This window comes from Cupressus sempervirens, chromosome 10 (assembly GCF_028749045.1).
Source record: "Cupressus sempervirens isolate cs-2001-9-10 chromosome 10, ASM2874904v1, whole genome shotgun sequence".
Lineage (NCBI taxonomy): Eukaryota > Viridiplantae > Streptophyta > Pinopsida > Cupressales > Cupressaceae > Cupressus > Cupressus sempervirens.
In genome coordinates this window covers 853010013-853022636 of record NC_143127.1, presented here as the reverse complement: position 1 = coordinate 853022636, position 12624 = coordinate 853010013, and the positions used below count along the sequence as shown (strand labels likewise).

General features: G+C 31.7%; 1 protein-coding gene across 5 annotated transcripts in view; it reads right to left on the bottom strand.

Moving 5' to 3' along the window:
* The window catches only part of LOC149536689 (ubiquitin-NEDD8-like protein RUB2), a 231204-nt gene extending 224787 nt beyond the window's left edge, over positions 1-6417 (bottom strand). For 2 of the 5 annotated variants that reach the window (XM_089803009.1, XM_089803010.1), the window contains exons 1-3: positions 6321-6417; positions 5822-6077; positions 5597-5700 (exon numbers count right to left, since the gene is read on the bottom strand). Coding sequence is in view for 3 of the 5 variants with exons in the window: in XM_089803010.1 (XP_089659136.1) it covers positions 5597-5700; positions 5822-6077; positions 6321-6417 (457 nt within the window). In the remaining 2 variants the exon portion in view is untranslated. Of the gene's footprint in view, positions 1-5596; positions 5701-5814; positions 6082-6320 lie in introns of all 5 variants that reach the window. The other 3 variants (XM_089803011.1, XM_089803012.1, XM_089803013.1) reach the window with 3 other exon arrangements.
* Between the last annotated feature and the right edge of the window lie 6207 nt (positions 6418-12624).

Below are 12624 nucleotides of genomic sequence, written 5' to 3'. Positions count from 1 at the left end.
GATCTCCTTAATAGTGAGTAGTAAACCAAGATAGGTTTCATGGAGGATCACCTCCTAGCACCCAAGGATGCTAGTAACCTTTTCTTGTAGACTGGCACAAGTGTTGAAAAAATAAACTTTACTTTTGTGGTGGTTTACACATTGGCCAGAGACTAGAGCATACAGAGTCAGGGTGTCCTTCCACCCTCTAGCTTCATGGATGGAAGAGATGCCAAATAGAAAAAAATCATCCAAAAACTATTGTAGGACTTGGGGGAGGCACCAAGAAGTAGGCTTGATACCCTTAATTTTACCAGAGTTAGATAAAGTGACAATATTTCAGTTTAAAACTTCTATAACAACAATAAAGAGATAAGGGGATAGGGGTCACATTGATGAAGGTCTTGAGAGGAAGAGAATAAGTTACCTAGGGCACCATTAACAATAACCAAGAAGGTAACAAAAGTCACAACATTCTTAATAATTTGTAGGACCCTCTCATTAAAGCCAAGTTTGGCAAGAATGTCAAACAAAAGGTTATGCCTAACCTTATCATAAGCTTTAGAAATATCAAGTTTAAGGGCCATATTTGGGTTTTTAGATTTTTCCTTTGAGTGTATCACCTCATGAGTAGTTATGACTATGTCAAGAATCTATCTTCTAGGCATAGCCATTCTGATGAGGACTAATAAATTTGTCAAGGAGGGTCTTGAGGTGATTCACTATAACTTTAGCAAAGATCTACATCCTTTGGGTGTCCTCAAACTTAGGAATGAGAACAATGAAGGTTTGATTGAGTTCCTTCCATTGCTTCCCTATTCTAAAAAAGTCTCCTATAGCATGAACAACGTCATACTTAAAAATGTCCTAAAAAACCTGGAAGAAGGTATGGGGAACCCGTCAGGGCCAAGGGCTTTGTACTGATTCAATATGAACTATTATTTTCTCTCATAAAATCTACTTTTTTTTTCTATCGATATCTCCTCCCAAGTTTTTCTATTTCATTGATTAAAAATATTGTTCTTCATTACTTTAATATTGTTTTCATAATTTCTTGCAATTTATTGGCATGTGTTTTAGACTCTTTGCTCAGGAATTCACATAGTGTAAATTGTTCTAACAAGAGAAACAATACTGTTTCTATTCTATTTTTTTATAATCTTTTTAATGACCATAATGCTTTTATTATTAAACCCAATCAATATTATGCTTTTTAGTTTTTCTCAAAACATAATACTGCTTTACTTATTCAAATCAAAATGGCCTCTTTGAATAGTTTTGTTAATCTTTTTGAAAAGAAACCTTTCCAAATAAAATTATAAGAAAACTAAAAATTTCTAAATAGAACTCAACTATTTCTTTTCTACACGGATACCCTTCCTTTACTTCTCATAGCATATACTCATAGAGATAACGTTTGTTCATAAACAAACTCTTTTGCATATCTAGTTTATAGACAAACTCTAAGTAGTTAGGTTTATAGTATTAGGGCCTATGATTAAGGCATGTGTGCATTTATCATTACCATTGTAAATAATTCTCTCTATTCCACTTCACTTTAGAAGTTTACTACTGACAATGGATCATATGTTGTTGACATGTTGGTAAATAGATTTGTCACTGTGATAACAATTTCTTAAATTGACCCTGTTTGCCCTGTAAAAAATGACAATTGTACCAACAGTTGGAGAGATTGAAACCAATCATTACCAGATTACAATCTTCCTATGCATTTGAGAGGGGCAGCACCCTTGTGTTATGGGTGTATTTGATTTTTCAATAAAAATGAATTAAAACTTGAAAGATAGAGAGAAAGTTATTGATGACGAATCCACCACATGACTTCACAAATTTCTGGGACTAACTTAAACCACTAATAACAACAATCAAGATCTACTCTTGAGAATTGCCACTAGCACAAGGTTGATTCAAAGATTCATAAACATTTGCATAATACCATGAAAATGCTTACTACAAAGAGAATCAACATTTTTAACCATTTAGATTTTGAAAGAAGAGAACTCAAATTGCACATTCTTTTATTTTTTTGCACTAAGAAGCTAAGAAGAATTTTCGATTACAAAGACAAAATCTGTACACACTTTCCAAATATTATCTTATCACCAAAATTCTAACATAAGTGTTCTCATATTCCAAAGTCCAAAAAAGTCCCTTACAAAGCCAAAATGATCCTATTTATAGAGATAGAGGTTACGAACTACTACCTAGTGGTTAATAACTTCCTCCAATTATGTGTTTTGAGAGAGCTTTTGTAGTCTTAACTTAGATGAAAAATCTAAACTTGGACTATGTCAAAGAATTTCTTCATCTAAACTTTGATCACATATCGGCCATTCTTCTAGATGGTGGCTCCTCCTACAACTTTACAAATAGAATCAAAAGATGAACTTGATATCTATAACTACAACCAAGGTGGTGATTTAGCTTCCATGCTCACTATTTTCATTTTATCGAGACAAGCTTAAGACATGATTGAACACTTCATTTTGTGTACAACTCTCAACCACTACAATCCATGTGATTGTTTGGTCTCACATCTCATAATTGTATATTCCATCGTTACTTTGAATCATTTTGTCAAGTGATTATACATTTTGCCTACATGCAGCTTGCCATTATGCATTTGACCTGAGAATCACCATGTTCAGGATCTCGTACTAAGCATTCATAGGGGTACTACTGAAGATCATTTAATCACATGCACAAATTGTATTGGACTGAATATTTCTGTGTAATTCTTTTGATACCACCCTGAATTCTTTGATATTGCTATTCTGTGTTTATTTTATCATACCAAATCTGTCATTTCTTAAGGCTCTGGATAACGTATATGACACCCCATTCTATATGTAAGTTGTCACTTGCCAAGGATGATAATCTGAATTTGGATGACCTGTCCTTGACGATATATTTAAGAGAAAACAGATAGCTCACATGACTCTATTGGTGTGGTAATATCATCTGCGAACTTAGCATTTTGTGATTATTGAAAGTAGCACAATGATTCACAACTGCATACTTGATTGGATTCCAGACAATGACATGTACACACAGTTTTTCTTTCAATGCGTGTGCTTGAGTGGTTCCTTTGTGCGTTCACAGGTAAACCAAGATCGGGGTGTGATACTCACATACTCAATGTTTGAAGATAAGCTCAGTGAAGCTTCTAGAGCTGTGGGCCAGGAGGAAGACACGAGCATTTCATTTTGTCAAGCATTTCACATGCCTTGCCATTCTTCTTAAATTCTCTCAGCAAGTCATTGAGTTTTGCATGGCATGGTTTTGAGCCCATTCGAGACCCATTGTGAGAAGAGATTCAATGCCTGCGGATTCAATGCCAATGGAGCTGATTCTTAGTGACATTGCACAATTGCCTCCCACTTGATCAAGACCACGGGGTGCTTACTGGAACGCTATGCATTATACGACTTCTCTATAATGACCCTAAGCTTGTCAAGCATTCCGGTAAACAGTTTACATGCTCTGTCCATGCTCACCACCTTTCTATCGAGGCATTACATCAAATGACCCGTGACTGTGGTTGTACCTCCACCATTCTAGATGCCACGGGTTGAGAGTACAGATATTCAAATTTTAAAACATTAGGTAGTATCGTGGGTTAGTAATGAGGCGCTCAAGGAATTCCTTACCCACGTGGATTGTTCACATTCATGGTGTGAGGCAATGTACTACACTGCAGGTTCGTTTTGTTCAAGGTATCCTCAAGTCTAAGTGATCCTCATCGACACACTGACTGCTCATGTGAAGATGTCCCTTCCGTGCGCAGGCATGAAGGAGAGAATTGTGCACCTGCGTTGACCCATTTACAATCTTGATATTTTAGATTAATCCACTAAGCTAATGAAGGCGATTCCCATCATGGAGTATTATGTCAAAGGGTTCTCATGTATTGTTAAAAGGAAGCGCAAATGAGATTTCATTAAAGGCGAGGGCATTTGCACGTGGGTTGGAATGTAATAAGCTTCAACATGTTCCCTCTTAAAACTTCAAAACTCCGCTGCTAATTGCTTTGAAACTTACATCTGCAAACTGGCCTTGGGAGTGGACTTGAGAATTACCAATCATTATTCAACTTATTCGTTACCTTCAAACTCACATGGACCACTAAATTCATTGCAAAAATGTCTTAAGAATCTCCTACAACATTGTAATTGTGTCGTAGGTTGATAGATGCGTATAAGATACTCTTCAGTTTCTTTGAAACATTTGGAGCTCTTCATCATATACAAGCAGTGATGCTAGTTTGTCAAAATTGGACGCCTTCTCTTTGGTTCTGTATTTACCTATTCTCTCCACTTTTCAATATTTTATTTTTATCAGCTGAAAAAAAAAGTTAATAACTGTTTTGAAAATGTTTATTTTGAACTTCTTATCTGAACTTTTTGGATGAGAGGTTAATTTTAGCAATTTATCTTAACCTTTTTTTTTAAAGTGGAGATGTTAAGATTTGAAACTGAAATAAGTGTTTTAGAGCCCAAACCTTAATCTTTTTAGATAAGGTTAATGGTTAATGATTGAAATGAAAACATGTATTTTGGAAACATATCTTAACCTTTTTGATGGAAAAGTTCAGATTTTGAAATGAAACACGTTTTTTGGAATGCTTCATTAACCTTTGATAACTTGAGACTAGGGAACCAGATTTCAAAGACAAAAATGCTTAAAAGATTTGAGAAGAAGCAATAATTTTATTCTTTAAAAAGAAGTGTGTCCAAAGAATAACTATAGTTTAACATGACGAAGATTCTGTTGAAAATTTGGACCAATTTTTATGTCTGTGAACATAACCATATGCAACCAAGGCCGAGAGGCAAAGACAAATCGTTTTTCCTAGATCTTACAATTTGAATTTAGAGGTTTGTCTCACTTGAATCTCTCACAAACAATCTAGATTTAGAAAAACTACGTTAGTAAAAGAATCTATGTTATTACAACAAATATATTCCTCTAGAACATGAATCTTTTAGATACATTTAGACTCACGACTTGTCTTAAGCCACAAACTCATTCAGCCAAAGAGCTTTCAAGCCCAAACTAAGCTCTCCTTAGATTAAAATCCGTCAGATACCAAAGAGAACATAAAAATAGATCTTTAGTTGAGACACAAGTACAGAACTAAGCCTTCTAACTATAAAATGCAAAAAACATCTGGGCTAATGCAAAACAATCTTTCTATATTGACGAAGTGCTGCAAGGATTAAGCATAAGATACTTCTGTTTAATACCATCTATGAATAGTAATGCTAACCCAGCATTATGACAGGCATCAAGGTCACTCACATAGATATTCATTGTTCCAAATTAATCAATAGATAAAATAAAATGAATGTTTGTCTCCATATTTATTAATTTCTGCATTGCCAAGCAGATATGAAAATCAAACACCGAGATGCAAAACATGTAGATTTTGAGATAGTTAAGAGGAAAAAACAATAATGGAGCAAAATAGCGTAAATGCTTTGTTCAAAATGTTTTCCCTTTCAACAAATAAGAGGCCTACGAACAGCACCATAAAAGCTGCAGACAGAAGAATGCCGACTATTACTAATGCATAGTTCTAAGAAAAATTACTAGCAGCCACCGCGTAAAGCAAGTACAAGGTGTAGAACACAGCCTCCCTCAACATCATATTGTTCGAGTTTACCATCATCATTCATTTGCCTTCCACCACATATGAGTCTGCACGACAATATTCATTATGAAATACCATTCCATATATCTTGCCTCTTTCCATTCTTTTAAAATACCATGAAATTGAAACTCCTAAGGATGCTACAATTATGTCAACAAAACTTCCTACCTTTGCTGTAGCGGTGGTATTCTTTCCTTTTCCTCAACCATCTCTTTGATCCGTTGAACGGTATCAGTGGGTTGGATATTAAGCTCCACCTCTTTCCCAGTTAGGGTTTTCACCTTGATGGAAAGGCCTCCCCTTAACCCCAATCTCGAAAGAAGAGTTGATTCCTTTTGGATGTTGTAATCCGAAATTTTTCTTCCATCTTCCATTTCTTTCCCATTATATATCAGCCGCTGCTGATCTGCTGCGATACCCTCCCCTGCCTGCAGCAACACAGTCAATTTCAGTCTAAACTCAATGCAAGTAGAAAAATATGCCCAAGACAGCAATCAACGTACAAAAGCTACTGCTAAGATACACCACTCATCTTACATAAAAGATGAAACGGCCCACACTTAAAGAAATAATCTAAAAATATTGAAATAAAAGTTTCTATCACTCAAATGCCAATTAGTAAAAAGAATGAAATTCAGAAGACCTAATTTTTTACAAATGTTAACACTCACTTGTATTTTTGCCTTGACATTTTCGATAGTGTCACGGCTCTCGACCTCAAGGGTGATAGGTTCTCCTTTCAGGCTCTTCACGAATATCTGCATCTTCGCGTTCTTCTCTAAATTTACTTAATTATCTATGATTTTTATAAACCTTCTCAATAAGTTATGATCGGAGGAACATGAATATATAGAAGGTTTAGGGGAAGAGAAAGAACAGCTATGATAGCAACCAACCAAACTGATTCCTACAACTGAATAGAAGCTTGGGAATGGTGGTAAAATAACATAAGATCAGAGGAACAAATATATATGGTTTAATAAAATAGCTAATGATTCACCCAGCTGCCGACTCGTGAAGATGCCAGAAGTTATTCGATTTATTCTTACCCGATATCATTAGAAAAAATCCCAAAATAGTAAATGAAATTCGTATGTTACCGTGTTTTTATTATTTTTAATTTTCTTTTTATTCCTAATTATAAGATGATTATTTCAATTAATCAAGATAGCAAATTTTTATGCAAATTTTCATTTGATACTATGTGATATGGGTTTTATAAATTTATGGTTAAGGAATATTTGTCACAATTATAAATTTATCTTAGCTAAATTTAAATGAAGTTAATTCTTAGGTTTCATTTTTTTTTGTAAACTAAATACATACTGATCTAATATACTAGTATGTCATTGTGTTTGAAGAAATTCAACACATTTATTTGAATTATTTTACATTTCAAAAAAAAATTGATTACTACTTAAAACAATTATATTCTTTAATATGTAGACACAAAAAGATTCATTTGATACAATCAGTTTAGGAACATAGGTATGAATAGAGATTGATATGTTCAATTATTTGTCCATATTGAGCAAGGAGACCATATTCCCTTGGTCTATTATTATCCTTACAAGGTTAAGATATCAATAATCCATATATATGGGGAATCATAGAAGTTAAGAAACAATACACAAAGTGAACATAACTAGGCCATGTGCTACATTGTACATGATTGAATGCACCATACATATCCATAATGGTGGGTTGTCTATAATACCCTAACTTGTCCTCGTGTGTGTTTATCTAATAGCACTAAGTACACTTATTTCCTATTTACTTATATTCATTAATTATTAGGTTACCATTCCTCACTAGCAGTAAAGATTATTAGCTTGTGTAAACTATTTTTATATCCATGCATTTTATTTAGATTTTTCTAATAAAGTTGTTTAATTTTTTTTTTTAAATACACTATATAAAATATTGTTTTACTTCAAACTTGGAGGATTCAATACAACTCATGTGACCATATCTTATCTATAATATCTATAATTAATATTATTAAATCATATATAATTCTAAATTTTCATTGAGATTTAATTTTCTAATTTTAAACATATTAATTTACCCTTTGAATACTATGATTATGACACTTGTTACAATTTTATCCCTAACTAATTTTATTAATTTATTTTAGATGTTGGCATTTTCTTATGTCTCCTATTATATGATACATCTAACATTCATATACAAAAGTGATTTTGTACTATGGATTTGAGTATCTTATCTTTCTCTGGAAGCAAGGTGGGTTTCTACTGAGGATAAAAACACTATTATGCATGAAACAAGAGAAGCAATAACTAGTAAGTTATTAACCTTTAAAATGAATAAGCTTAGCGACTATTTACCTAAAGTTTAAAGGAAAAAATAAAATTTATTGTGATATTTCTACACATTCTACTAGTTTTGCAAGATTTGGTAGATATTTTAATGAATTAGTAGAAATTAATAAAGAGGAAAGGGAACAAGAAAAGTTTGAAACCATGATTTCTAAGATGTTATCGAGAGGTTAAGGTAAGTGTGAAGGAAAATTGTCTTTGAAATATTTTGCATGTAAAAAGTATTTTTCATTTTTTTATCTAGATTTCTAGAAAGTTTCGCTAAACATAAAATGAGAAACTTAAAACCTAGATATTAGAAGACATTTTATTATGCTTCTAGTGATGGTAAAGCAGAGCCAACATGGAAACTTGTTTTCTTTGGACTATGTTGACAAACTAATCAACTTTGGTGTACAAACCCAACAATCATAAGGTCCCTTATCACCTTAAGGTCCTAAATGATATTTCTAGTGCTTTTGGAGCTTTAGAGACTTCATCACAAATATAGAGGTAATCTATATACAAGATCCTTAAGATCACTTACTTGACCTAATCCCAGATAGAGTAGGACCTACTCTCTATATGCATGAAAATTAATCCATGTTAATATGGAGTGGATCAAAGAATACTTACCATACTCAAGATATCTCAATCCCACCACCATTGGTAATATTCTACAACTATTTCATTGACTACCAAAACTTTACTAGGAAATAGGCTTGATTGAATCAAGTTGACCTAATGAGTAATTTTATATTATTTCTTGAACTATCCAAAGGGCCTCTCAAATTAATTTGATTTCTGACCACCTTTTTTCAATTTGTTTTAGTTTCCAAAGCTGCAAGTTCTAACTCACCCTCCTATTGTGTAAACACTTATTTGGCTAATTAGGTCTACTAGGCCTAATTAGGCTTGAATTATAAAGTACGTGTCCTCCAATGGATTTGAAAGAACAAGGAAATTATTTCAATAGTGATAAGAAAAACCTCAGAACATCAATCCCATAATCAAATTGGGTTGATCCATTCAAAATGCTCATATGCACAATAATTTACCCTTCTTTACAAATTGATCACATGAAGATACCATGTTAGGGATTTCAAAATCTTTGACTCCCAAAAACATCCCTTAAAAATTATTTTGGGATCATATTTCACATAAGCTCTATGCACTTTCCTCCTAGGTCGATGAATTTACCACAATGGAAAATCATGTTAGGGGCATTTGATGTCCAAACCCTTGAAATGGAGAGGGTTCCAAACCGGATCTTAGTAAGTTGCTTCTAAAAATCTCCATACTCCTATAAGTTTAGTGTCATCCTACTTAATATAGCTCTGCATGTTTGTTCAATTTAAATCACCACCAATCATTATGGAAGAATAATAGGATGAACAAAGAGGAAAATTGTAAGAAAATTAACATTTGTTTTCTTCATTCATAAAAATACAACAACCATGTATATTTTTTACATACATGCCCTTATGTAGGCACAAAATAACTCCATTATTTGACTTTTTAAGTGTTCATGATTATTGGAAGGATAAGTTTGGCTAGAGCCCAAAAGGCACAATTTGTTGTCAAAAAGTTCTCGAGCAACATTTTGACATTTTTGACATCTTTTACCCAAACATTTAACAAAATCATAAATATATTATTTATGATCTAAAATCCTTCTAATAACACAAAACATTAATTCCTACTCTATTATTGACCTTTCAACTTGTTTTGACCACATAGGAGTATGCATTGAAAACATGTTATGGCTTTAAAATTGGATCATTATTACAAGAAAAAATAGTCCATTAGTTGCTAACCTATTTAGAACACCTTACTACATAGTTTAGGTTCATAGAATTCTATGAGTATTACATTTGTCTTCAAGGTTCTCCTACCCCATACTCCCTTAATGACACTAGTACATTTCGGTGTAGTTTCTGAACATATCCAAAGAAAAAGGTGTTTTAAAAATAAATATACCCACATTCATCATAATTATGATGAGAGGAGTTATTTTGAGAATTTTGATAAATTCAAGCAATATCTAAAAAATAAAAACATGGGATTATAGTTTCTCATTTTTCATTACAATATAATCCCACAACAATTGACAACCCACTTCAACCATAAAGATATGAATCCTCTACATGAATTTTCTCCTGCAGTGCTTCTACATGCATCATTCTTAATAGAATTAATTTTAAAAGATATATATCTTGCACAAGATATTTCAACTTAGTACTTTCAAAGTCTAAAAATGGTGGAACCTATGAAATGGTGAGTTTTTAAAAAGAATGCAAGGTTTTTTCATTTCAAGGGTGTCAAATTTGTGTATTATTTTTAGAGAAAAATAATTCAACTAACTCATAGATTGTTACTAAATTAGTCATAATAGCCTATATCTAAAATTCTAGTGAAGACCTACCATAATAATAAACCACTCATTTGTGTGTGTGATGGATGCTAAATTTTTATAACTCAACACATAGTTAAACTTAAGTTATTAGATGTTCTCAATCTCAAGATCACTCTTAATGTTTGTGTAGACATAAGTGTAGATTATTTCTTCTAGTATCCACTTATTAAATTCCATTTAAAAAAAATTAATAGTAATGACATATAGTATCCTTGGCTTACAAAATATATATTGAGGAGAGTGCAAGATATATTTATCAGGGCACTGCAAGAACCGGTTGTCATAATTTAACACAATCGATTAATTTATAAATACTATGCATTCCAATCATTTCATTCTAGCTTTAGAGGCTCTATTTTTATTTATTCTATTTTAGCTATGTACTTTTATCCTACCTTTCAATAAATTTATAAAATAATAGCTTTAACATAGCTATTCGCAAAGGGCTTTTGAAGATCCTTCATTGATTCTTAGGTAATGCTAATATGAAGAAATATAAAAAAATTAATCATTTTTGGCTTATAAAGAGTAAACTAGAAGGAACCCCACTATTTTAAAGAATACATATTTTGGTGTCTAGTTATACTAGGAATTGGGCACATCTACATAAGTATAAAGATAAGTCAGTGCCAATCATTTCTTCATTTCCCTCAGATTGAGGAAGGTAATCCTCTTAGTATAGTAGGATTTTGTCAAAGTTAGAGATCTTGGATTGGAAAGGGAATATTGTTCCTATCAAGAATTTATTATTTTATTTTATGTTTCACTTCATTCTTTGATAGTGCCTTCTTCTTTCATTTATCGTAGTTGGGCCAATTAAATTTTTTTTGAGCATATGCTTCATCTATCCTATATAGGATAGTGTTAAGAATAACATTCATTGGAAATTAAATGTCCATTATAATGTTGTGTCGTCTTGTTTTCATTCATCATAGTTAGAGTGGTTAATTTTTATTTATTTTTCTATCCTATCTTTCATCTATTGTGAATATATGATAGCGTTAAGAATACAGATAATTATTCACATTCACATTCATAAAAAATTATGTCTTCAATGATTTTATTTTATTTTATTTTTAAAAAATTATATCCTTTACAGATGAAAACTGTATACCCTTCCACCATGCTTTGTTGGATGTCCATACCCTACTCATTCACATTCATAAAAAACTATGTCCTCAATGATTTTTTTTTAATTTTATTTATTTTTAAATTATATCCTTTAAAGATGAAAAATGTATACCCTTCCACCATGCTTTGTTGGATGTCCATACCCTACTCAATAGTTGCTGCTCTGGAAATATTAGAAAAGATAATGAAGAACTTTGTGAAATTTGGTTCTATACCTACTAATTTTTTTAAATAAAAAAATCAACAAAGTATTTTATAAATTGATTTTTTAATTTTGTTTATGTATATTTAAAATCATTTAATTACATTCATTTAGATCATTGAAATATTTATTTGAATCGAAATTGCATGAAATGGAAGAACATTTTATTTTATTGCACTAAACAAAACCTAGATATACACATTTTTGTTATAAGAACTTCTATGATAGATATTGGTGGTTTGTTATCTATTTGTATGATAGTAGTGATTTATGTAGAAGAATATGTATCCCATTTTGATATCCAAAATTGAAGCTCCATACTCCTAGACTTATAAATCCAGTTCAAGGGTTGTCAATGTTGGTCTAATGGGGATTTATTAAATTATTTAAGTTAAATATTAATAATATAAGATCAATTTATAAGGGTGGGTATTCTCTCTTTTAATTTGAGCTTAGTGAAACTAAGGAGGGTATGCATAGAGGTATCCTTAACATGATAATTTATAGAGTGTCATCCAAAAATTTGATGGAAAAATAGTAACACAATTAAATCCATAAACATTCTAAGAATCCTATGTATTATGGAGATATTCTCTCTACTAATGATAATTCACAACTAAATATTTGAAAATAATGAAATAATAGTTAATATATAGTTGGCCTCAAGGGGCATTATTAGTGAAAAAATAATTTTGTCCACTTAAAATATAGATTTAAATAATAATAACAATGTTTCATAGAGGGAGGATAAAGTTTTCCAAAAAGTGATCTCTTAGAATAATTTTTTTATTGATCAATTACAATAAATGATTACTTATAATATAATCTTGTTAAGAAGGATGGTACTATGTGAATGTGTATTGGTCAGACAATTTTGAAATAAGTAAACACACAAGAATAGTTA